Genomic DNA, 27599 nt, shown 5'->3' on the forward strand with positions numbered 1-27599 from the left:
GTTCAGAGCAGCCTCTGACTACACCTCACTTCCTCAGCTCAGTGGCAGAGAGATGCAGATGCCTTTATCAGGTAAAATGACAGCCATTGGCTCGGAGCCCCTGCACAAAGAAGCTACACATTTACTCAGCTTTTTAGAGTTCCCAGGAAAAATATTTTTTTGATTGCCACTGATTTGACTCCAAGATAACTTCAAAACAAACTTGAAGTATGGTTTACTGTGTTTCTAGCCTTAAAAAGGGAGGTACCCCAGGAATAGAGTTAGCAAGCCCTATGTTAATAATAGTATGCGCTTATGTACAACTTACAAAGGAGGATGCTGCCTGCCTCTTTTCAGCAGAATACCCTTGTGCTACGAGGATGCTCTGTGAGCACGTACCAACAAGGACATCACACATACACATTAGAGCTCTGGCTGACAGTGCCCACCCAGCCCAGTGCCTACTACTGTTTCCTTTTGTTTTTTAATCCTAGCACACTACTAGTCTACGTACAGAACTTAACATCAATAGGAGTGAGTCCAGCCACCCAATAATGAGAATATATGAACACAACGTTTATTTAAGGATAAAACACATTAAAAATTATTTGGTTGATTTGTAAAAAGTGAAGGGCTGGGTATGAGGGTCAGGATGGGGTGGGTGAGGTTCTCCAAGTCTGCAAACATTATATCCAGTGGCTGAAGCTGGTATGGCAAGGTGGAGGCCACAGCAGGTGGGTGGGGAAGGAGCTAAGCATGAACAGAGGGTAGTCTTTGCACATCAGAGGTCACATTTCTGAACAGCAGAGGGGTTCCTTAGAGGAAGTCACAGCTTTAATTCCAAGTCACAGCAACAGGCTGGTCTCTAACTACTGGGGTCCAGAAACCTCAGGGGACAGACTGAGTTTTCTGGCCAGATTTCCTATCAGACTTCTGTAACCAGAGATTCTTCCCTGACTGGCTTTTGGTCTGAACCAACGTCCCCAGTGCCAACTGTTTGGGCATTTGTGGTAAATAGATGCTTTCCACCCCCCATTGGCTTTGAAAAGCCACCATTGCATACCATGGAAGAGGAGCTAGGAACTTCAGAGTCCTCCAGACCTGACTGCTGGAGGAAGGTGCCGTGAGTTTGCAAGGCTGTACACGTTCAAACAGGTTTTGACTTGGGGACACACACTTTTTATACCTACAGGGCTGAAGGAAGCACCTTGAGTTCATTATGAGGTTGTGCCTGCTTTATAGACAAAATGCCATAGTGAAATCTGGGCCATGATGAGAAGAAGTGTCCAGACTTGAAGTTCGACTGAAGAATTCGAGGCTGGGGACAGAAAGGAGCATAGGACATGTCAGTTAGACAGGCTTCAGACCTGCCCAGCAGCACTCAAATAAAAGGGAATTAAAATCCAAGTGGCCCTGATTAATAAAGAAAAATTAATCCAACCTTTAAGAGAGCCCTGTGCACCTCAGAAGGAGACCAGGGAAATCAGGTGCCAAGGCTATCGGCTTCCTGTCTGTTTGGTTTTGTTTTTTTGAGATAGAGTCTCACTGTAGAACCCAATCTTACCTGGAACTCATGTGCCTCCTGCCTCAGCCTCACTACAGGTGTGTGCCACCATGTCCAGCTAAGATTACCAACTTCAGCACAAAAGGGCTTAACTGAAGTATAATGGTCAACACATAGCCTAGAAATTTTGTTCCAATTGTCCACATCTTTTAGACGAAATACCAGGGGCCCAAAGTGGGTTGTTTGTTTGTTCGGGTCCTGGAATTCCTTGAGTACTCCCGGTCTTTCTCTGGGACTCTCACAGACAAGATGCTAAGGAGGCTTCAGCTGTGTTTCCCTTTGTGGCTAAAGAGCTTCCTAGGTCACTTGGCTGCCTGTCCCTTCAGAAGAAGCCCACCTCTGCAGCTCCTGCCATCTTCCTGCAGGGATCCAGTCACACAGCTGCACAGAGGCCCATCGACCCGACTGGTGCAGATCTGCTCGCAGCCCCCATTGTCCTCACACCAGTCCAGCCCTGGAAATGAGCATGTGGGAGAGACTTAATGATAGAGACAGCAGCCCTGCAATTCATAATCAAGGCGGGGGGGGGGGGGGGGGCTTTAAAGAGAGCAAAGAAGAAAGAGTTGTTAAAAGCCAATGAAAAGGTTTTCCTGGAGGACATAGGCAGTCCCCTCATACTGGTGTCTCCGGTGTCACCTCCTTATCACACGTCACAAGCGAGGCACATCTGAGCCCTCAACTCCCACTGTCTTAGTAATTTACCATGTGTTTTAGGGAACATACATACTTTTTCTCCTAATAGGTCCCACCGAAATGATTTGCTCTTTGGGCTCTTTTGTATAATCTGTGGCGATCCTGGAATTTTGTGGGCAGTTCTGAAAGACAGAGCACCAGAGGGAGATTTCACACAATTAAGCTGATAACTTATTCTTCACCATGTCTCCACCTCCAAGAGAGACAGCAGCTTCGGCCTCCAGCACTGTCGCTGCTCAGATTAATTAGAACCAATGCATTCTTGATCATCAAGCCCACTGGGACTCTAGGCTTTATGTCAAGCAGAATTAAATATACTCTCCACACTAGAATGAGATTCAAAGAGGCTCTCTGCTCAGCAATGAAAATTGTTGGATCTTGTCTGATACTAATGTATGCGGCGCCATCTGATAGTAGCTCTGACCATAATTCACATCTCGCTTCTGTAAACATGAGGGAAACATAAAGACGGAGGTGAAAGACTAGGATCTAGAGCAATACCATCTTGGGGATATAGCCATCGTGGTGGTAAGGATGCCAGTCTGGCATAGGAGATGATGGATTTGTCCCTTGTCTGCAACCCCACCCAATTCCAGACTGTTGGATTCTAGTGCAGATCTGATGAGCTGCAAGTACTTGGATATGTTGTATTCTGAGTTTGAGTACCAATGGAGTGGTGCTCAGCCCACAGGCTATTCAGTTCAGGATGCAGGACTCAACACACTCCTGGAGACTACCGTGATGGGTCTTCCTCAGGCCAATCTTATCTGTTCAGGGTATAGACATTCTTGGGGACATTTTCAAGATGTTACAATAGGAGAGTACATAATAGTGATGTCTAGAGGCCCATAATGCTGTTAGCATCCTACATTATACAGCTCAGCTCTCCTACACAGCATTTGTACATCCAAGATATCAACGGCTCCAGGAGCCCTTGCCTAGGTGAAGTCAATGGCCTTGTGGTATTTTAGAGACTGAGTAGTACATGGACATCATTCCACCATATACTCCCTACCAAATATCACCACCCACTCTTGAGTGTGCTTAGATAGCTCCAGGGCTGCCACCAGGCATCTGCAGTCACTGTGGGGCAGCTAGAGAAAGGCTGAGAGCATTGTTTTTTGTTTTTTGTCACTTACAATTTTGCAGGAGTATTTTTCTGAGTCACAGAGGGACACTGCACAGTGAAGATGAACTTCATCATAATCTCCGATGAATTTGAAGACAGTGACATGAAAACGACACGTTAGGGACACTCCGTTCTCCTCAATGCCGATGGTGTTATCTTTGATGTTCTGACACCTATTCAGGAAAAAAAAATTTGTGGACTCCTATATTGGTGAAATTATTAAGGCCACTCCACGTAGTTAAAAGGGAGGTTTATTTTGTGGGGTAACTTACAAATGAAGGGATAGGTTGTAGGGTCTGGGAAAGGTATGGCGCAGTCTGGCAGTGTTCTCTGGAGAACTCTGCTCGGTCTACCTCCAGCGTCTAGGGTCCCAGAACCAAGAGAGACCTCCTCTCGATCCTGGGTCTTCCGCTTCCTCCCTCAGCCCCGCCTTGTGGGCGTGACCATTACCGAAGCCTCAATGGGGGTTGGAACTTCCAGGCCAATGCTGGGATGGCTGTCCACTACACTCCTAGTTTTGTTTTTTTGTTTTTTGTTTCCCTCTGAGAGGTTAATCCTCATCTTCATTTCAGTTTTTTACATCTCTTCTAAAATGGCCAGAAACACTAAAACGGACTTTGCATTTGAAAGTGACCTCCAGATTGCTTCAGTGTGCCATTTATTATCACTCCCTCCTGTTTTCATTGTTTTGAAACATTGACTGCCACCTTGAATTGCTATCCTAACAGCAACTACCAATGAGATGTCTGTGGGGGACCCCTCTCAATTCCCCCCCATGCTCTGGGATCCCAGTCCGCCCCCTCACAGAGCTGTGTTCTACAGAAGACAATTTAGCAAACCCAAGTCTCACTTCCTCTGTTTTCTCCAGTTAATTATCGATGTTGGCAGGGGCCCTAATTCAAATCCCTTGGGGACTCTTCCCACACTAAAGTAAGTAGGAGCCGAAGGGAAGGAGGGGCAGGATGGATGAGTCCCAGGGATTGTTTTGGCGGAGGGGACTGCCTCTTTCCCACCTCCTTGGCTTCTTGTAGTGTCACCAATACCCAGTTCCCACCGCCAGCACATCCCCCAGGCACAGTGATTTTGCTTCCACAACCACTTAAACGTTCCCCAAATGCATTATAGTCTCTTTTGTTTGTGTCTTCATGCAATGGTTTCCTCACTGGAACATCTTTCTGCTCCTTTCTTGGGTCCCAATCTACAGCACCCACTCCCACATAAATATCTCTTATTTAGATGGCAGGAATAGGTAGCCTTTCCTGAATCTGTCAACAAGATCCTGTTGAGTTCCTTAAGTGTAGGGTTAAAGTCACAATCATCACTGTGGCTCTGGCACACTGCATGGCATATGGCAGATATTTGAAAATCATTTTTGGATCTATGAATGAATGAGAGAAGGAAGGGAGAGAGGGAAGGAAGAAAGGGAAGGGAGGGAGGGACAGAGGGACGAAGGGAAGGAAGGGAGGAAGGAAGAAAGGAAGGAAAGAGGGAGGGAGGGAGGGAGGGAGGGAGGGAGGGAGGGAGGGAGGGTGTTGCCATGGCCACTGTGAGCTCAGAGGAGCCAAAAGACTTTCTAAGTGATAAAGATTTTAAAAGGTGCCTCTTTTTTCTTTTGGTTTCTTTCCCCCAAGCCCACAGGATTAAATAGCTCAGCAATAAGGAAAATTAAAAATTGAAGTTATCCTTCAGCGTTCCCACACCTATTAGTTTTCGTAATTAGACAAAATGCAACTTGGCTTTTCAAAGCAATAGTCTCTTAAATGCTTTGAAAGAAAAACTAAGTGTGCTACAGTTTTCCTTGTCATTATCATTGGAGGGTCTAAATTGGTTCAAGGATCTTCAGACTCCCAATCTGCACACAGACCTTCTCGCTCTAACCAGGCCCCCTCCTCTCTCCCACGTGGATGGCATGAAGTTTAGGTATCAGAGAACCATGCAACAGGACAGAGTCTGGACACTCTGTTAGAGCAAGCTAACAATTTAAGAGCTCTTTCCAATGGCTTCCTGTCTAGACTGTTTCTCTTGGCATGGGAGTGTGTGTGTGGGGGGGGGGGGAGAACTCAGTTTTCTTTAAGAGACTTTGACCGTGCTCCAAAGAGTATATGGGCACCACAAATTGGACTTGGTGTATTTTCTTTTCTTTTTTTGGGGGGGGTGGGATGGGGCACTAGGGTTGGGGGATGGACCTGGGAGGACCAGGAAGTAAGTGCGCATTATGTGAAATTCCCAAATAATGGATAAAAACATTGTGTGTGTGAGGGGCGGGGCAGAGAAGAATGCAAACAAGGCAAGAATATTGATTGACACTTGTCCTTTTGCATGTCTAGGCACCTGGACAGAGGGAGGTGTGGCCTGGGTCTCCGGATGCCTGGGCTGGTGGTAGAAGCTGGTGTTGTCTCTGCCTTCCACATAGTTGGGAAGGAACAGCAGGCCTGCCTAGTACATGAGGGAGTCCATTTTGCTGCTCGTTCATGAAGCTGAGCGTGTTTTCCCATCAGCCCACTGGGGTTCGGGAAAACAATAAGCCCATGCCTCTAAGAAAGGTTAGAAGGACTGATGGATTCTAGTTCTCTCTGAGGATGAGATAATTTCCCACATAACAATGGTTTAATTTGAAGGCCTTTATTTAGACAGACCCAGGGGTAAGCTGAGATTTATGAACATGTTTGCTGGCTTGCTCTCCCTCTCTGGGTCAAGTCTATTAAATACTATTTTTAAAATGCTAACTACCACCTCGTCCTTCCAAGGAGGCTGAAACTTTGTCATTTGGGTTTATAGCTGTAGAATGGCACATACCTTCGATAAAGGAATGTGGTAAGAGGAGGAAAGAGATATGCACGGGAAAAGAGGAAATGGTATTGTTAACACTGTCTCCAAGGACTCAGAGACACCTAGCAGTCTCCAAGTCCTCCCCCTGACTCTGCTCTTGGAGGGCTGAACATCTATTCAGAAAGATGAAGGCTTTAGTGAGGACTTTGCTGAGAAATTCCATGGCACGCCTGGACAAGGCACTAGGTATCACCCAGTGTGATTCTGACAGGTAACTACTTCTCTGCCTCTGCCTCTCGCTGGTTGGTGGCCTTGAGTGATCTAACTTCTCCAAGGTTGTGTTATCAACAAAATGGTGGATATTTATACCTTTCCCAGAGGCTCCCCCAATTCTCCTAGTACCCCCAATCCTCTTCTTACAGTCACAAAGCTAACGACAGCTTCCTGAGCAGCACTGCTCCACCACAGAGGTAGACAGCAACCTAGGCAGGGAAGTCCAATGGTGGGGGTTTCCAACAAGGGTGATCCAATGAGCGAATCACAGGTCCTCCCTGGGAGTCTGATCTGGAGTTAGATGTGCTCTGTCCTTAGTGAGGCCAGGATTGCCAGCAGCTAACTAACCAGAGCAATGGCAGACATAGACAGATAGGAGAGGGCAGGAGAAAACAGGAGAGCCTTGACATCTCCTTGAATGCAAACATCCCTAAAATGCACCCACAGCTGTGACTGAGTTTTGTAACCAGTAAGTTCCTTTTTTATTTTCGGATAAGCCAAATAACACTGAATTCTACCAGTTATGATAGAAAGAAATCTGATTAATGTAGTCACTCAAATTAAGAATCCTTGTACTGGGCTGATGAAAACCTGTTGGAATGAGGGGGTGTCTGTGCTGGCGGACTAAACATCATTGCATTTTACACTTAAAGTAAGTCCATTTCTTTGCATAGTGTGCCATGATAGTAAAATAAATTATTAGAAAATGTATTAGCATAGGTGTAAATTTGTCCGGCACAACCAGTGTTTTTACTCATTCTTATTGTTTGGTCAAGTCTTCTCATTCATTAATTGAATAAATTTTGTTGTGCAACCATGTTTCAGGAAATATACGAGGGGGTAGGCATATGATATCGAGGTTAAGGAAGCTTGGTGAGCATAAGAAACCCCCTCCGATGCATGATTCCACTTTCTATAGTTTTGGTTATTCACATTCAACCCCACTACAAGATTTTTGGCCCGGGAAACTAAGAAATGATCCCTTAGGTTTGAAATTGCATGCCGTTCTGAGGACTAGGTTGGTATCTAGTCAAGCTTTGCTTAAGCCAGCCAAGAGTCAATCATTCCTTTGTCTTGTGTGTCCACGCTGTATATGCTACTTACCCACTAGTCTTCAGTAGTGGGTCTCAGATATCAGATTGATTCATGTGCATTCCTAGTGAGTGTGCTAGTAATCTGTATGTCGTAGCCTGAAGCAGAGTCCCGGGACTTACATTACTCACCTCACTCCTCCTGCAACATCAGCACCAAGTCCCTCTTACATCATCCTAAGGAGATGAAGGGTGAGTGCAGTACAGTAAGATGTTTGGAGAGAGGCCATGCTCACATAACTTTTATTGCACTGTATTGTTCCAACAGCTCCTTTTAATTATTAGCTGTCCTTGTTAATCTCTTAATGTGCCTAATATACTTTATTATGGGTATGTTGTGCATATACAGGAGAAAATGTAGTGTGTTCAGAACTACCTATGGCTGCAAGAAGTCATTGGGAGTCTTGGGATGTGTCCCCTCACAGAAAAGGGTGAACCGTGGTATTCTAATTGCCTTTTAGTTTCAGTATTATTGCTGTTGTTGTTGTTGTTTGACAGCACTGGGAGCTGATCCCAGAGCCATAGCACGTGCTGGCAGAGAACTCTACCACCGAGCTCTATCCTGATCCCTTCTTTCTTATTGGCACATCACTCATAGACCTTGACCTTCAGCTACTCTCCCTGCATCGTTCATTTTCAAAATTCCAGATTCCTCTTAAACTGAAGGTTGAGGTAGGCAAGTCAGAATTCCTTATTTAAAGCATCATATGGCAAATGCCCCATGACAGGAGATCTGCCACTAACTTATGTGAGTTTAGGCAAGTTGCTGGATCTTATACAGTCTACCTCCCAGGGTATGACAATGAAATGAATCTGCTGATACAAAATGTTGGTTCTGTGGGTGTCAACAAAAGCTAACGCCTATTCCCACTCTCCTATTCCCACAGAACATGTTACAGTTAAAGGCTCGGAGTTTGTTGTCAATGACAAGGCTGCACGGCCACTCACCCTCCTTCAATGATGAAGTACCGAAGCTTGTCATTGCTGTCTCGGGACGGGGTGGCATAGCATTTGTTGAGTGTGAGGATCAAGTGTGTGGAGTCAGCTCCAACCACGAAGACCCCCACATAGAGCACGTCTCGAGTGGTCAACACAACCTCCCCCTGGCGGTAGGGGTGTTTGTAGGAGGCATTTTTGTAGAGTGCCATCTTGGTAGTAAAGCTGCCCTCTTGAGTTGGAACTGTCAGGTTGATGACACTAACAAAGAGAGACTCAAGTGTGAGGTAAGCAACCAAAAGAAAAAAATCCCACCCAAAAACTAAAACCCCCAATCCTGTTATTTATCCAATTATCTACCATTTTTCAAGCTCAAATGTAGAGGGAAGGCAGAGCCTACAGTCCTCAAGTATAAGGCTACCTAGTATAACTTGGTCCCTATGTGGGGCAATTTACATTTAAATTAAATTAAATAAAAAATTCAATTTATTAGTCCCCTGAGCCAAATTTCAAATGCTCATTGGTCACAGGTAGTTACGAAGCATTCCCATAATTTGTCTAGACCATTTTGTTTCTGGAAACCTGAATTACATTTTCTCCGGTGCTTCAAAGACAAATGCTAGCTACTCTGATGCTGCTAACCTTAGCTGTCAAGGAGAGAGAGAGAGAGAGAGAGAGCGAGCACATGAGAGCAGCCCATAAAATTCTGTACCTTAACATAGGTTTCACAACAGAGTCCAAGGAGATCTTGATATCCAGCTCATAGGCACATGAAAATTCTACATTGATCGTGCGGTCCCTAGTGATGATGTTGCCCGTATTGTTGGCGCTCTCAATCCAGATTGTGTTCTTGTACATGATATGAGTGCCATTGGACTGCAGATCAAGGGGAGGTCAGAAATCATTAAAATTCGGGAGCATGTGGTTAGCATTTCAAATCCATCCCCCAGAATTATAAAGAAATGGCCTTGTTCCATACCAAACCCAGAGGCTAGAATACATCGGCATGGAAGCAGCCTCAGAACCAACCGGAGGAAAGAAGCCTGGCCATAGATGTGAGCAGTGCCCTGCAGTCTGATGACCTTGAGCGCCCATGGAAGGCAGATTCCATGTACCACTGAACTCCAACTACAAACAGACATCTGCTGGAACTCAGGCTACAGAAAGCATGAGATGCTGGCAATGCCTGGTGAACGTAGATGGAATTGGCAATTCTTTTTCAGTCCTTAACTTGAAATCTCTCTTCTAACAAACATGTTGCCCGGTCCATTTATAAGTACCACCTGAACAAGTGAGTTTCGCCCCCTGAAGCCATCCCCCCTCTGATAAAAGCACTAATGAACAGAGGCATAATCTTTATTACATCATAGGAAAAGACAAGAGGAGTGAGATGCTTCATTAAACCAGACACTGGAAACCCTGACATGACAAGCCGGGCCATCTCTGTATTCATACAGCCGACTCCTTTCTTCAGTTTATGACCTAAAATAGCTGGAGCAGGCTCTATTTACCTGGAAAGACAATAGAAGCATAAGAAAAGAAACAAAATGTTTGCAGACGTAGAGAACAAAGAGCCGCAGTGGTCATTGCAAGCCAAGGAAAGAAATGAACCACTCAGAATGCTTCTTCAGTTCACTCAACCACTTAGCGCCAAATGAGGATTGCTCCTTCTGCCTTTGAGTTTTGCATGGGCGCTCTGCTATTCATCAGTAAGTGTATTTCTAAGCAGACTACCCTGCCTTTAAGGATGACCAAGGTCCAAACTCCAGGGGATGTCGCTACCTCAGCCAAGTGCCCCCTCCTGCCCCATTTTCTCACCTGCACGATGTTTCCACAGTTCCCTTTGGTGTTGTTGATCTGAAAGGAGATGAAATCCTCCCCCTCGATGCCCATGCACTGTCTGTCATTGATCCTCACACCCTCTCTCTCAAAGCCCAGCTGGAAGAGCTTGCACTTAGAGATGGACACTTCCATCTGGGCTGCCTTGCAGGTCACCTCTGCATCGATGATGTCATGGGAATCTGTGGGGACAGTGAGGAGGGCAAGCCTGTCGGTGGGAGTCATTCTTGCTGCAGGGGTGGGCTGGGGCCCCCACGGCCATGTTTCTTTAGAAGCAGGAAACAATCTCCACTCAGAGGCTGCAAGCCTTCTTAATTACGCTTTGATCACACCAAATGAGTGCATGAATTCATTCAAAGCAATAACTTGGGCGTTGGTGGAGGCTTATTAAAAAGATAAAAATGCTAATAAAGTGCCTTTTGTCTTTTCTGTAGAAACCCAGGCCTCCCTCCCACACATGCTGGTGGCAGGTACTTTTCTGTAAGTGACACACAAAGTCTATCACAGTGTCATCTGGCTGGGGAGCAGATGCCTCATGAAGAACAGTGCTGGTCTGACCCCACCACCCAGAGCCCCGCCTGAGCCCAGCTCAACAGAACCTCTAGTGAGTCCTGGTGAGCTCCAGCAGAAGGCTTTTTCTCTGAGTATATAAGCATTCAGTAATAAACACTAGAGAAACAGAAAAATATTTTCACGTGCCTACATGATGCACACTGTCCCCTCCTATGAACATTCTAGTCAATTGGGTTTTTAATATTTGAACGACACTAATATTAGCATGTGTTTGTGAATTACTTGGTTTGGAAAAGATCATGGAGCCAAAAGACAAAAGACTTCCCCTTTAAGCTGACATCCATGTGTGCTTGGCTGAGGACTACACCATTTCTAACTCTGGGGAACCTGCTGTTCACATCCAACATTTCAGCCATGTCTTTGGGATCAAACATCTTTGGGGCAGAAAAAGTTGGCTTGAAGTCAGTCTTAAGGCACCTGGCACTCTCCTAATTCCTTCTTGTTGGCATCAAACCATTTACTTATGTGGGAGTCTAAAAGAGCAACTTGGGTCTCTCAAATTGCTTCCTAGCTCTTAAAAGCTTTGCTTTTGGGTTTCTAACACAGTGGGGGGTGGGGGAGATACACAGCCTCTTCCCTGGCATTTCCTTGATAAACCTCATTAGACCTTCTGGGTGGAGATGTACTAGTCACTCACTATTTCCATATGGGGGTGGCTCAATGCATCCACACAATTCTCCTCCATTGTCCAGCTCACAGGTCCTGTTGGGACAGTCTGCCCCCACACAGGGGTCTTCAACCACTCCTGCTAAAAAGGAAAACACAGAAACACACAATTTGATTTTCACACCTACACGCAGTAGCACTGGGTTGCACTCCAGATTTGACACAGTCCAGTTGGGAATGGTCAGGTGGATACCTGCAAGTTGACAGACAGGGTGACCTCCAGAAAATATTGGCAAGTTCTCTTAATTGGATGTTTACTACGGCTCTGCACTATGCCTTAAGCTTTAACTGAATTAGTGTGATTGACGCTCAAAAATACTCCTCAAGCTGAGTATTATAACACCAGTTTCACAGCTAAAACTTACCCAAGGTCATCCAGGAAGGTATGTTGTAGAACTAAAACACAGACTCATCTGCCAAGTCATTCTACAATTTCTGTATCCTCCATACCATATCACAATTAACACGCTCACCACACCCTACATCTAATACGTTTTGTACATATTATAATTCCTTGAGTTTTCTATATTTATAGAAAAAATCGCACCCAAATAATTTGTTTCTCTGTTTCCAGCACCCAGCCATCTCATAGGTAGTGCTCAATAAATATTTATCAATAACCAACCCCTTAGGACTCCTAAGACCCCAGAGAAGCCCTCCTAGCGAGACTGTTCCTGGTGCACCTTCTCCACAAACATCTACTTGGTTTTGTAAAAGTGGGCAGATAAACAACTACCCACAATTCTCCAGTTCAATCAACAGTACCATTTTGCTAATGGGAACAAAGAATAAGGTAACATGAAAGCTCAGAAGATGTGAGACACCAGCCTGTTGTCATGAACATGTTCCTGCAACAGATAACTCTTCATGCAAGGCATTCAGCACCTCCATCTGACACTCACTAACTGAGGGCATTCTCTTTAAGAGACTCATTCGTGACATGATGAGTTTTCTTCCAATCGAGAGAGAAAAATACTTGTTCAACGTGCCACAGATTTTTGCTAAGGAAGAACGTGTCCATTATAAATAAGCTAAGATTGCTTTGGGAGTTTTTTTTTTTTTTTTTTTTATGGGGTTTAGAAAAGGTCACACATTCAGTTATAAGAAACAAGCTCAGGAGAGCAATTGTACATGTGATAGTAATTAATAACAAGAAACTGGGTACTTAAAAACTACTAAGCAAGTTGATTTTTAAGTGATTTCGTCACAGACACATACCACAACAAGGTTAATAACAAAGTTCAGGGGCTGGAGAGAGCTCAGCAGTTAAGAGCACCGGCTGCTCTTTCATAGGAGCCAGGCTTGGTTCTCGGCACCCACATGACTGCTCACAACTGTCTGTAACCCTAGTTTGAGGGAATGCAGCTTCCTCTTTTGGCCTCTTCAGACATTAGACACACACATGGTGCACATACATATATAAAGACAAATGCGTACATGAGATAAAAAAGAAATAAATCTTTTTAAAAATACAGCCTTCGCCACACACACCTTGTTCAGTGTGGCTGGCTGCCAAGCCCTTCTGGTGAGTGACTGTACATGGCGAGAGTACAGGGACAGTTCAGCATCTAGCCTTAGTTTATAAAGAGATGAGAGAAGGCAAGCTACCAGCCTCGTTTAAATATCTCTATTTCGAGAAGGCTTTCTGTTTTTAAGACCTTTCACTACTCACCCAGTGTTCAACGTTTGACACAGGAGCACATGGTGGGCAGTCAGCAAATGGTGTCAATGGCCAATACCATCCGAGAAGGGCCAAAGAGAGCAGAAATGATGAACAGTTCATGGCCCACAGGAAGAAGAGCTCACTCCAAAGTGTAGAGGTCCCCACTTGACACACAAGGCATAACCACTCCCTGACAGGAAGAAGCTTGTGTGTGTGTGTGTGTGTGTGTGTGTGTGTGTGTGTGTGTGTGTGTGTAGATTTAGCCAGACAAATTTCAAAGTTCAAACACTTACCTTTTAAGTTATTTAAAATGTTTTCCTTATGAACATGGTAAACTATTAGTTACCAAAAAGATTTACAACAGACTAGTAATTTTCTTAACTGGAACCATCAAATATATTTTTAATTAACTGCATCAATTTTTGGTTTTGAACTGACCATACCTCCACAGTTAATCTTACCTACGCTATAGACTCACCAATGCTTGTGTGGTTTGGGAATGGTCCTGGATACATACTAGCTCTTGGATGCACTCAGGGTTGGTATTGTGTGTCTGGCTATAAACACATATTCTGTTGGTCACACCATCATACTGTACTGACGGAAATGACCATTTATATAATGGGCAAACCTATGCTTATTACCCACTTATATATGTATGTATATATTAAGAATTATTTCATTTATTTATTTAACCCAGTAAAAGTGTAAACGCATTGGATCGTGGGAATGCTACATATAAGTTTCTTATTGCAGAAAACAAGGCATGAAGTAGAAGTTTTTATTTCACCATCTAGATGAATGTGTGAACCCTTTAGACATCCATCTACAGCTTCCTTTGAAGACAGAGCCAGCTCAATCCTGCTCATCTTGCCGCTTGCAATGCTCTTCCCTTTCTGAAGTCATGGTGGAGCTGAGTTAAGAACTAAGAGCAACCAGGAGTCCCAGACTAACCATATCCTTCCACCAAGCCACTAAACTGATGCTTCTCCAACCAAGACATGGTGGACATGGTGGGCTAGTCTACCCTGGAAAAGTTCCCTCTTTGAATCTCGGGGACAGCTCACAGCTTTCCAAGCCATGGAACAGATGGAGAAGTAAAGATGGGGTGGACCTGACATCAGACTAAGCAGCGCTACCCTCCCCGCACCCACATAAGTAAAAGAATCCTCTTACAGCAGTTCTCTCTCTCAATCCACTCGGTGCTGAGGATGCCGAAGGAGCGGCAGGCCTCCCCATAGGCGGCCAGGGAGCCACACAGCTGGAACTTCTTGTGGTTGTAGCAGCCGTCCAGGTAGCAGGACTCGTAGAAGGGGAGGGGGTCAAGGAGCCCGTAGCAGGGCTGAAAGAAGCCCTTCATGTCGGTGAGCTTCAGGCAGTAGCCGTCACCCTGCATGGTCTGGATGTGCACATTATCACACGTGGCTGCGTATTGTGAGAATTGTAGCTCGTTGCAGCTGGGGGCGAGAGGTCTGGTCAGAATGAGTGAAGCAAAAACAGCCATCTGAGTTCTCCCATAGAAGGTGAGACCACGTCTGTTGTACCTGTTGGGCTAGTTAGCGCTGATGTTCATAGAATATGCAGACATCAATGCTAACTAGCCATATGACCTTAGGAAAGCCAGGCCGCAATGGTCTCCACCCACTTAAAAAAGTGAAACAATTTCTATTGTTCCTATCACTGGGATAGAGTGAAGATAAAATACCAGAATGGACTAGTAGCCAAAGAGCTACATGCCAACAGGTATTGATACAACAACCATTCACAACTTCGGTATAGTTCACTGATATCATTGGCATAATAATGATTAACAGCATATCAGCAGAATAACAACAGTAATGATGCCTGCCTGCAGAATTAAAGACCCAGGAGGAAATTCAGGAGTTTCTAGCCACTTCCAATTTAGCTGTCAGAGATCAAAAGCAAACCTTTCACAAGAGGGCTGTGTGCAGCTGAAGAGAGCTCACAGAAGGAAAAACAAAGACAGGCAGGAGGAAACAGAACCAAATGAAAACAGAAACACAGCCCCTCCAGGGGACTAGGACCTTGTTTATTGGTGGGAAACCCAGAATGGCCTAAATGTCCAAAAACAGCTGCTCTACCTGTGGGTCACTGGGTGGGATGTGGAGGGAGACAGTACCAAGCCAAGCCAGGAATCAGGGAATCTAGTCCTGGTGTGGCACTCACAGGACCTCCGCATGCAAATAAGCCACTTGTTTCTCCAGGTAAAGAGGGATCCTAGGTCTCAAGTAGATAGTTGGTGGCAGCTTCAGATTCTAACCCCAGCACACTCTTCCGAGTCACTGAGAGCAAGATCACATGACAATTTAGAATTATATCATCTAAAACCAGCTCCTGCAGTTGGAAAAATTACTGGGGCCTCCCATGCACCTCAGCTCCAAGGGCCAAACTCAGAGTTCTGCCTGACAGGAAGGGAGAACACACGAAGGAAAGCACACTCCCTGTTCACACCTCCTCTGGAAGTGGGTAGACCCCAGCAAGGAGTCCATGGTCATGATGTGAACTACTGGGACATACTCACCTCTTCTGCATACCATTGGTTTTCCAGCTCTGGGCCAGCACTACACTGCTCACCACAGGTTTCCCCCGCAAGGTCACATAATCGTCAGTCATGTCACCATTGAAGTTGCCACACAGGCCACACACTTTGTTCTGCAGCCGCTCACTGATGCTGATTTTAATGAGGTTGAAACCGTTGTAGTGTATCTGGATGTCGGGGCTGGTGTCAATCACCAGAAACCCCTCGCTGCTGTAGATTTTGGTTGCCAAGCCAGTTATAAATGGAACATTTACTTGTGTGCCATTCACCTATTAGATGGAGAAAGATAGAAAGACCTTACCCAAGGGCCAGGATCGGCCCATCTTTTCAGCAAAGGGCCAGATGTTACAGGCCCTGTCTTCTCTACCACAGTAATTCAACTCTGCCCTTGTGCTGGGCCATCAACCACCATGTGTAACAAAATGAGTGGGTAGCTTCCAATAAAGCTTTATTTACAAAGTCAGAGAGGTGGGGAGGCGGCTCAGTCAGTATAGTGCTGCCCTCAAAAGGATGAGGAAATGCTTTCTATCTCAGGAACCCACACTGAAAAAGTTGGGCATGGTAGCTCATGCTTGTAATTCCAGAGTTGAGGAGGCTGAAACAAGAAAATCTCTGAAGCTTGTAGGACAGCCAGTCTAGCCCACTCCTCAAGTTCCAGGAGGGTGAGAGATTCCTATCTCCAAAACAAACAAACAAGCAAACAAACAAACAAATAAAGGTGGGTGGCACCTAAGGAATGATACCTGAGGTTGTCCTCTGACCTCCACAAACACCAGAGCACACATGAGTCTACATACACACACTAACACACAGACACACCAAGTGAATTTGGCCACAGGCCATAGACTGACTACTCCTGCCCTAGAGTTTAAGGGGACACACTTATCCTGCAGTTTCCCGGAAGGAAGCAAAGTGTAGGAACAGAAAAGTTAAGAGGGAAGAAAACATCAGATAGTATTGCCCTGTGTGAATGGATAGATTTTTGTGTTAAATTTTCCCCCAGCATCTACCAATTACTGAAAATGACATCATAATCTTGTTCTAAGGGGAGTCCAACAAGGTTACAATGGGCCTGGGGATCTCTGTCATGTTTACTGTTTTCTTATTTATAACGTGTAAACCTGAGGTCTTCCCAGATGCCTTATAAACACAGTACTTTCTGCATTTGTCATTTTCCCACTTTATAAAATTTCTTGGCCTGTGGGATTGGATATAACATGTTTTTCTTGTTCTTATAAAATAAATTGGATTCCCCCCCACACACCCGGTTATTAGTGATGTTGTTCCATAAAGAAAAGATGGCTTCTTAAAACATTCTGCCTTTCCTTTTGGCTAGCTTGGGGTATTGTTCGGCAGTGATATCTGTGTGACTCTCCTGAGGCCACTTTTACCTCTTCCTGTATTCTCACCAGTACAGCTGTGTCCACGCAGGCCAATTTGCAAAAAGAATTACAGTGTCAAAAACAGTTGCAGCTTTCCTGGAAGTTAAAAGCCAGCAGTAAAACACAGATTCTTGCCAGGTAGTAGTGGCGCACGCCTTTAATCCCAGCACTGGGGAGGCAAAGCCAGGCAGACCTCTGTGAGTTTGAGGCCAGCCTGGTCTATAGAGCGAGTTTCCAGGACAGGCACCAAAACTACACAGAGAAACCCTGTCTCGAAAAACCAAAACCAAAACCAAACCGAAACCAAAAACAAACCCCAGATTCTTCCTTTAAGCTTACAAAAAGCCAGTCTCAGGGGGTTGGGGATTTAGCTCAGTGGTAAAGCACTTGCCTAGCAAGCGCAAGGCCCTGGGTTCAGTCCTCAGCTCCAGAAGAAAAAGAAAAAGAAAAAAAAAAAAAAAGCCAGTCTCTTGCCTGGCACTATATACTAAGGTATTTGATGGCCCTTTAAATAAAAGTGCATTCAATGTTAGATTCAGCTGACCTGGTAGTGGAAGGTGGATGAAAGGTACAATATTCCAGAACATGTTAATGTGGCTTTCTCCTCCTCACATCCCCACTTCTCACCTAAGTTCATTGTAATGGAGCTTGGCTCCATCTTTTGGGTCAATCTGAAGGGCCAGTCCGGTATAGCTGTAGACTGGGGCTCAATAATTCATAGTTTTCCTAATTGGAATGAGTAGGGTATTCAAATCAAATATTAGTTATGGGAGTGAGTGTGTCTTTCACATGTATTTATATGCAGGTCTTAGATTTACAAGCAAAAACAGCCAAGGCAGTGGCCCTAAGGAAGAATCAATCTAAGATAAATTTGACATTTTCTTCCCGCTGGAGTGTCATCATGGGACCTCTGGTAGAGGCAGTTGCTCCACTGGGCTTCATTTGTATCATTGTTTTTATAGGCAAATGCTTGCCTTCTCTTTTAGAGAAAGCATGGCAGAAATGAGGATTGGGCTTAGTGTAAGTGGACAAAGCCAAGAATAATTGCAAAGGCTCTTAAAAGCTAATAAGATGCCTTTTAGAAATTAATCCAGGGTAAAAGCTGGCTTATCTACCATTTTATCACCTGGAGCTCAACTGCCGGCCTGTAGTCATTACAGCCTGAGATTCTAAGTTTCCTGCAAGGCCTTTGGAATCATGGGTAACAGAGACAGTGGCCCATTCTTGTGCGCCCACAGGAGTTTTAGGCTTCAGTTTTCTAAAAATCTGGCCATGTGTGTAGGATACTAGGAGCAATCCCTTATTATCCTTCAACTCAGTTATTTGGGATAAACTACAAACCACTATCAAATGCCCAGTTCCCTTGGCTCATTTCTTAGGGATCAAAGCCAGGTCATCACCTTAACGGTGTTCCGGTCATTGATGAGAATCTGCTCTTCGTTAATGTAGAAATAGACAGGTGAGATGATGGTGAGGTTGGGCGAGGACCACTTGTCGAAGTTGATGATGAGCTGGAAGGAGATGTCCGGCAGTTTCTGGCAGATGGTGGAGAGCACGAAGGCGCAGTTGGCCGGGAAGCGCAGGAAGGCACCATCGAAGGTGCGGAAGACGCCGCCCCCTGCCGCCAAGCAGTAGGAGGTCTTAGTGCTGAAGCAGCCGCGCACCCCGCTGCGCAGGGCACACTCCTCATCCGACTTGCACTGACGTGGGTCGCACTGGATCAGGTTGCGCCGGAAGCAGCGGCAGCGCCTAGTGCAGTCTCCATTCCAGAACAGCTGCTTGGGCTGGAAGAGGGGTGCCATTCGAGTTAAATTGTGATCTCAGATTGCGGTCAAGGCTGGAGACCCCAGAGCCCAGCCTATCCTCCCTTTAATAGGGCTGGGGTTAGCATTAGGGAGCAGGAGGGAGGCTGCCTGGATTCAAACGCTTATCCCTTTGATGCAATTCCGAGGCCAAATAATACGCAATTTAGACATTATTGGTTTCCATCAAGAACTCTGGAATCTTTATGGCTGGGGTTGTTGAACTAATCAGAGCCTACCTGAATGTGCAGGGAGCTGTCAGAGGAGCTAGGTGAAGAGGAAAAATACATCGTAGATTTTCTTAAGCCTGAGAATCATGCTTCTAAGAAATATAGGCTCCACTTTAAGATGAAATTTAAATTCACTTGGGAATGAGAGACCAGTGCTTTAAATTTCAACCAGTCAAAAGAGAATGATAATCAACTCCCATGATCAACCATTTCAACATTTCCCAATACTCACTCTTCCAAATACTTCTTCCCCCACTCCGGCCTACTTCTGATTTATTTCTACTGCAAGCATCTCTATTTCCCTGGGCACTAAAGGTGAGATGTCTAGCCAACACCTAGGTCTCATAAAGGAAAGCTCTAGGATCAGGCCATTCAAACGTCCATCCCAGCCCTGTCACCCTATATATGCCATTTGGGGAACATCACTAATTCCCATAGTGTCAGTTTGTTCATCTGAATTGGAGGTCAAAATCGCATCTCCCAGGGCAGTTGTGAAGGTCAAATTAAGTAAGACATGTAAAGCACATTCCCTGGCATCAAGTAACCACTCAATACATACTCACTGTTGCTATTTTTACAGAAGAGCCACTCAGCTTCCTTCAGAGGAATTACTCAAAATCACTTAAATGCCTACAGCACAGTGTCTCCTCAACAGGAGCAGACATTGTTTTATATTCTTCCCCAGATGGGCAAGAATCTGTAGACACAATTCTACTTGGTAGAGTTTATAGTCTTCATCTTGTACTTGCTCTAGATTGGGAATGTTGGGAAACAGTCATGGCCGTCCATGTGGGAGAACCACAATAAGTAGACCGTGAGAGAAAGGGCCACTCTGTGCCTTTCAGGTGGAGCACCCCTTGTCATAAGAGCTAAGGACCAGAAGAGTCTTGATTCGGGATCTTTTCAAACTTTGGCGTAATCACATGTATATGATGAGATATCTTGGGAATAGGACCCATTTTCAAACACGAAATTCATTCCTGTTTAACATATTCATTGTACATTTAGCGCGATAATTTAATACAATACTTTACATGTCTTGTATCAAAGTTTCATACTGTGCAATTTTTTACTTATAGCATCAGGTCAGTGCTCAAAGGGCTTTATATTCTGTAGCACTTTGTATTTCAGATCTTTGGATTAGAGATGAGCAATTTATATCAATTCACCAGACAGAAAAGATGTCTTAAGACACCGAAAGGGGCCTATGATTCTGTCTGGTCACTGTTTTCTTCTTTGACTACAGATTTAACAATACCCTGAGACTGACTGATTGTGACTCAGATTCAAGGGTGAACAGAGGGCAAGCTCTTCCAACCAGTGCATCACTCATCCTCCAAGTGAAGACATCAGAAGCCAGGTCCTTGCTCCCTCTAGATCTACAACATATTCTGGGGCCCAGAAGCTTCACAAACTGACTCATTTCTTTTATCAGATTTATACAATAATTGAGTGGTTGGTCTGGCCTCTGTTTGATAAGAACACAGACATTACCATCGGTGGGAAGGAAAAAATAACCTGATGTTTGTGGATATGATCAGGGGTAAATAACTCACTCACAGAAGAACTTGATTGTGAAACCAGCATCAGAGGAAAGTGCTGGCCCCATGCTGCTTTCTTTACCTTAATTAGACATGACAACGACAGCTGGGTGATTATCCTACATGCTAATGAGTAGATGTGTTCTCTCTTTATTTCCAAAGAAATCTGCTGTATAAACAAGCCTCCAAGCTTGTTTGAATTGAGGCAAATGGATGTGGATTATTTGTTCTGTGACTCTGCCACTTCCCAGATATAAGCTGTCATCAAAACCCACTGACTTTCTGATGAGAAACCAGATAATAATGTTTATAGAACTAATGGTTGCCAAGGGTTGTTATGAGACTTTCTGGAGTGTTCTGAGTGTTCTATACACACTATTTCACTAACATGTCTGGATTTATTTTTTTTATTTACAAAATATTTCTCAAGAGAATAAGAGCCACCACCATAACAACAGCCACTGCCAATCACTGAAGGACTGAATGCCAGGTACCAGGCTGGGCAACTAGCCTGGGGCATATAGATGACCCCATTGAGGAGTCACTTTCAGCCACATTTCCTTCATAGGGAAGCAGAAGGTCAGGGAAATGACACAGCTGGTTCACTGTCAATCCTCCAACAGGGAAACCGTCAGGGCCAAGCTCAAGCGCTGTTCCCTTCGGCCACACTGACACTTAGGATCCCTGTGGAGGGGCGCATGACACAGCTAACAGACAGACCCATTTGGGCCATCTCCAGGCTAGGAGCAGAGTTTCCAAGAGTGCTCTTGCAGTCTGGAGCCTGGTTATAATCGCTCCCAGATTCAGAGAACACTGAAATGACTTTCTTCCAAACGTCCTGCCTCTTCTTTTCAAATGATCTTCCTAAGAGTTAATTTGGGCACTAGCTCTCCAGAGAAGCTCTCTTAATAATCCTATGATTCCATGTTACGTTCACCCTGTCTTTCTAATACAACCTCCAGATGTCTTTTCCAATGAAAATGAAATTGAGCATAATGCCTACATTTCTATTCTTTTATTTATTCCCCAAATAAAGGCAGCTCAGTCAATTTCAAATGAGTCAATGCATCTTTACAGAAAGGAGACATTATTTATTTTTGCCTAGTTGAGTTCCAGTTCAGACACTTCAATTAGATTTCTGGCAAGCACTCCCACCTTCATTTAAAATTGATCTGCTCTGCGGGGCGTCATTTTTCACTTGTTGATATGTTATTTTGTAATTGTTCTCTTCTTTAAAGCACAATTTTTGTTTCTCTCCCGAATAGGTATTTTTAAGTCCCTTAAGTCAGGGAATACAATTCCTTGTTCTCTGAATCCTACTCAAATAGTAGCTGGCACACAGCCAGTGAAAGCTCAGTATGTGAGTCTACTCACATTTAAAAGAATATTGGCAAAAATCACTGACTGAAGACCTTTTCAAGGCTCTTCTTAGCTTGGTGTTATGGAACATTTAATATTAGAGGGCTAGGGATGTGCCTCTGTGGTAGACCCCTCTCCCAACATGTTCAAGGACCTGTGTTCTATCCCCAGTACTGCCTCTTTCCCCAAATCTAAATGGTAAAATGATTTAGCAAGCCCATATGTTTCCTTGGGAAATGTGGAGGAGGGCCCTCTTCATGAGCATTCTGTTTATGTACCCCTGGCCCCCATCCTGGGAGAGGCAAAAGGTGGGATGAAGGCTGCAAGGAAGCAGTCCAGACTCAGCTTCCTAGGGATGATATCAGGATAACAAATCGCACATGTGTGGGAGCTTCCATAGCCAGAGAGGGAAGGCCACTCCTCCCAGCCTCCAGCCCCATATTTTCTGCTTAAAAACATCCTTAACGGAGACAGCCACAAATGTCAGATTCACAGCCACTGTATTTCCAAACTAGAGTCCCGTCAGAAGCTTTCAGACGGAGATTTACAGGAAGGCAGTCAGAAAGGCATCAGAGAGAGGAGGAGGCCTTGCCCATGCAGAGGAGGCAGGAGCGGGGAGGCCTGGCTGCAATTCCAAATCTCACAGAGAGCATAGGCCTCCCCAAAATACTACTTAATGAATGTCTCAGCTTCAGCTCACCTACCCTACAGTAAGCCCTACATTCATCATAAAGGAGGAGGAAGCCTGGGCAGTTCTGGCTGCCCGCTTGGCCTTGGAGATGAAGCCAGCCTGGTGTGGAGAAAGAGGCCAGCGGCCTCCTGTACCCACCTCATAGTATTTGCCATCTGAGTAGCAGCCACAGTTGTGGGGTAAGATGCAGCTCTTGCCATTGAGGACATAGCCGGCGTCACACTGGCAGCCTTCCACACAGTAGTGATTGCAGTCACTCTTCAGGCGGATGGCGGCACAGCGAGGCTGGCAGACACTCACACAGCTCTCATAGTGGCTGTTGGGAGGGCAGGTGACGGCTGGAACAGAAGGAACTAGTCACAAGGAGCTGTAAATGGCTTTCTCACAGCCAGGTATGAGGCTTGCACCTCTCCCTCATTGATACCCTTGGCTTAGAAAAAGCCTCTGCCTAATCCCTTATCCCTTAAATAACAGCCTGGTGTGCAGAGAGAAGGGGCCAGAGTCTCCTCACAGAATCTTTGTCCTTTCTTCAGTGTTGGCTTTTGCAGCCTTTATTCCCTGCCACTGTAAAAACCCACCAGACACAACAAATCCCCACTTGGGCTAGAAAAGGCATGCACACCAGCCCCGGCTCCCGGGCTTCATTCATATTGATCCTCTTATTCATATCCTGCTTACCCCAACTCCCTATTCTTCAGACCCCACTTAGAGAATCGGGATGTAGTACCCTCTTCCTATTATCGATATCGTTTACCCTCACCTCAAAACCTTATGCTATACCAGTGGCTTATCAACAAGAGACTCCTGAAGCACATGATGTCTGAAAATGTGTACTTTGTCGTGTGTGTATGTGTGTATGTGTGTGTGTGCGAGTGTGCAAATTGACCTAAATAAGTTATGTTCTACCAGTTCTGAGATGCATTGGTGGAAGGTAAGCGAAATATTGGTGAACAATATTGGGATCTGAATTTGTATGCTTAGAAGAGCACCAGGCACAGAGTGTTCAATAAGTATTAACCAATCATTAAAGCAAGTCTTGCTTGAAGGTTTTATAGAAGCTGCTATCTTAATCAATGCACACTAAAAGCACAATAATCATTTCTGTGGAAACTTCTACTCTACACTATATGGATGCTTTGAGGGGGCGGTTACCCTTCATCTGGTGGCAAAGAGGCTCTGTTAGAGTGCATAGTCCTAAGAATTTTGACGCATGGGTATGTTTGTATAAGCGCTACCATAGTATGTTATTATATTTTCAAAAATGTTTAGTTCAAAAGATAATATCCTCATGTCCTAGAAAATACAAACTGCCTAAGCGCAATAACTAACAAATTACAGCGGGTTCTTGCATAAATTGCCCATGCATACAGATGCGTGTCCATGCATCTTATGCACAGCCTTGGTTTTTACATAAATGAGAGCATAATCTACAAATCTTGCTGCACATTGCTTTTTCATGACAATATTTCTTCTATTCAGTCTTGACTGCCTGTCTTTACACAGCTCAAGGTGTGTGCCTTTTATATGAATATCATTGTATGTGTACTTTTGCCCTCATAAATTAGGCTATAGAATAAGTTCCTAAAAGTGGAATTTTTAAGCCAAGGGATAGGAACGCCATTATTATTGTTGTTGTTGCTGCTGCTGCTGTGCTGTTGATCCATCCCAGGCCTCACACATGCTAGTTCAGCTTTCTGCCATTGAACTGCGCCTCCAGCCCCTTTGTCTTTAGCAGATACCATCGAGCTGCCCTGTAAAGGAAGAGGTTGTACCAAGGAAAGACCAAGGAGATTTGGTATCCTGAGGTCTTGATGACTACAAGCAAATTTTCTGATTTCTGGAAATGTGGAAAGAAAAAATAAAAATCCTATTTCTGCTGTATGTGCATTTAGTCTGCATTTCTTTGAGCCTGATTGTCTTTCCATTTGTTTGTAATCATTTTTCTGCCTCCTGAGAATTGCCTTTTCTCATCCATTGCACACTGTGTTGTTGAAGTTTCCTCTTATTAAACTGTAAGTGCTCTTTATAAATTAAAAATGTGCTTTTGTGTGTCGCATGTATTATAAAATATTTATCATTTGTTTCTGACTTTGCCTCTTTCAAAAAATTGGCACTTTTTTAATTATGTTTTGCCATGTAGAGAGGTAAAGATTTTATGAGGTCAAATTTATCTGGTTTTCCTTAACAGCTTTGAGTGTGTGATTAGGAGAAAAAAATCCAAACTCCTTTGTTTCGTTCTAGTACTTCATAATTCAATTTTTAAATGTTTAATCTTTATTCTCTCTGGACTGTATTTTGTACCCAGAAGTGAAGGAAAGACTGAACTCTTATTTTTTCCAAGAGAGTTTTCCCACCATCTCCATACTATTTATTAGATGAATCTTCCTTTCCTCAAGTTATATGAAACCAGGCTTGCTATATATTGATTCTGTTGATTAGGTCATCAAGTCTTTTGCTGATATGCTCATCTTTTAGTCAGTTTGTCTTTCCAATGTTGTGTTTTATTCTTGTTGTGAACTTGTGCTAGCTAACTTGTTCCTGTGAAAGTATTAACAGTGAGTATTAATTGATTAATAGAATATTAACACTATTAATAAAAAGTATGAGTAGCAAAGTATGGCTGTTGTCATATCCGAGAAGACACTCATCTCTGCATATTTAAGACCTTGGTTTCTTCCCTGGCATCCAAACAGCACTGAGAACATGGTGGGTGATCAATAGACAACTGACTGTCAAAATGAAGTTTTCAAATTTCTAACACTGATTTATTGCTTCTCTACCCTCTAAATGTGCTTCTGGGAGCTGGAGAATGATGATGGGTCATGTGTATTGTGTTAAGAACATGACTCCTGTTGATGCCAGAAGACCTATTTAAAATTGGGCCTGGGTGGATGGCAGGATGCACAGATGCCTCTGAAAAGCAATGTAACAGAGTGGAATGAAAAAGCTCTTTGGAATCAGACCAACCTGGCTCTGAACCCTGGTTCTATCATTAACAGGCAGGGTCACCTTGCACAGGTTCCTTGCGTTCTCTGAACTCATTTTCACCCCTACAAAATGGGGTCGATGTTGCTGCTCTCTTACCAGGCAGCTGCTAGCATGAGAAAGTTTAGAAGCCGCCAGCTCATTCTTCCCTTTTCCTTCCCATGAGTAACAAGATACTTGTACTTCCACGATTTCGATGTTGTCATTGACGGTGGGAATAGTTGTAGTAGCTATTCATTTTTAAAAATTAATCAACAGGAATTTGTTAGATTTGCAGGTGAATAAGTAAAGCAAATCCTTAATGACTAGACTCTGATAAAGAGGAAACCCAGACTGATGATGCTAATCAATTTTGACTGATCATATGCCGAGTGCTTAGATGGGGGTCAGAGAGACAGCAGTTCCCAGTGGCTAATGGGGAAACACTGTCTCTGCACACACTTTCCCACTCCCCCAAGTTGCTTTCTTTATGGACACTGTATACATCTCAGTTTCCCCCTCTAGAAGGAGTCCACAAGTCCACATGCCACCTCTTGAACAGGGCATGGTACATGGCAAGAGCTAAGGAGCACTGCCTACTTAGCTACAATTTGCACCTCTTACTATGTTCTCACCATCTCCTGCTCCACATCCCTCATGAAGCAACTAAAATTAGCTCAATAGCCTCAGTTTATGGGATTTTAGGTGGGGCTAGTAATTAAGACAATTTATCTCCCATTTTCCCTCCAAGGCCATTTGTTCAACATGGGTACAAATAACGTAATTGAGTAATAAATTATTCCATTGATAGGAGCAGCCGATACTGTTGAGAAAAATTGGCATTTTACCTTGTTACCAATAAAGCGCATGTTGAATGGGCAATTTGGTTTAGCCCCCACCCCCAGCTTCTTTCTACTAAAAGTACCGTTTTTATAGCTAACATGTGAATGATGAATTGAGTTAATTTCTAAAGGAATGATGACCCCAACTTCCCAGAGGTCAAAGTCACCTAAGATACAAAGGATCTTGCCAGGCCAGGCTTCCTGCTGAATATCTCAAATTAGAAAAACTCAAATTAGAAAGTCAAGCCACCTGCAACCCTGCCCCTTCCCCATCCCGCCCACATACCATCTTCCAAAGGTACGTTTGTCCTCATTGCAGCTTTCCTCTTTCTTGCCCATTCACATCCACCATCCTCCCATCTGCTCTGTATTTTGGATCTTTACCCGTTTGGAAATGCTGAAACAGGAAATGCTAAGCCACTCTGCACTGGGATCCATTCTCAGTCGCTCGCTGACTGTGATGTGTCAGCCTGGGACAAACTGGGGGCAGCTATGGCAGAGATGGAATCCAAGGCTAAGAGACTGAGGCGGGCAGACTTGAGTCTCAGTGCCATGAAAGTCCCTGTGACTAGGTCAGCCAGTGCACACAGGAGGCAACCAGTGTTTGGACAGAACTCCAAAGAGGAGAGAGAACTGGATTGCTGGTAGGGAGGACAGGAGGAAATGAAAAATCTTTTTCATATCACAAGTCAAACTCCATCACAGAGTAACTCTGTCCTCAGATGGAGGGTCATAAGGCTTCCTAACTCAATTCTTTCTCCAACCCATGAGTGACAAAAGCTGAGGCCCATTAGTTGACAGTGAGTTCTTGTTGATGTTAGCTCCTTTAATGTATTTCCTTATTCATCACAGCTAGACATGATGGCATTTGACATACATTATACCTGACTCTCCCCAACCCTCACTGTCCAATCCATTTCAGCCATCCCAGAGTATCAGAGCCAAGATGTGAGGCTCCAGAGAAAGAGCTAGCTCCCTGTGACAGACCTCAAGAAAAAGCAGGCTGCAGCTCCCCTTCCAAACTTGCTTTCTGATTCCATGCCATGCTTAGGT

General features: G+C 44.4%; 1 protein-coding gene across 1 annotated transcript in view; it reads right to left on the minus strand.

Annotated features, from left to right (window-relative positions):
* Positions 1 to 534: 534 nt before the first annotated feature.
* Positions 535 to 27599, minus strand: part of Tecta (tectorin alpha) — a 68883-nt gene continuing 41818 nt past the window's right edge. Inside the window, exons 12-23 of the mRNA XM_036192464.1 lie at positions 22879 to 23078; positions 18518 to 18901; positions 15718 to 16004; positions 14352 to 14632; positions 11484 to 11594; positions 10253 to 10455; positions 9147 to 9310; positions 8447 to 8695; positions 3376 to 3538; positions 2271 to 2358; positions 1881 to 1997; positions 535 to 1297 (exon numbers count right to left, since the gene is read on the minus strand). Of these exons, the coding sequence (XP_036048357.1) occupies positions 1197 to 1297; positions 1881 to 1997; positions 2271 to 2358; positions 3376 to 3538; positions 8447 to 8695; positions 9147 to 9310; positions 10253 to 10455; positions 11484 to 11594; positions 14352 to 14632; positions 15718 to 16004; positions 18518 to 18901; positions 22879 to 23078 (2348 nt within the window). The 3' untranslated portion in view covers positions 535 to 1196. The remainder of the gene's footprint in view (positions 1298 to 1880; positions 1998 to 2270; positions 2359 to 3375; positions 3539 to 8446; positions 8696 to 9146; positions 9311 to 10252; positions 10456 to 11483; positions 11595 to 14351; positions 14633 to 15717; positions 16005 to 18517; positions 18902 to 22878; positions 23079 to 27599) is intronic.

Source organism: Onychomys torridus, chromosome 7 (genome assembly GCF_903995425.1).
Source record: "Onychomys torridus chromosome 7, mOncTor1.1, whole genome shotgun sequence".
Taxonomy (NCBI): Eukaryota; Metazoa; Chordata; class Mammalia; order Rodentia; family Cricetidae; genus Onychomys; species Onychomys torridus.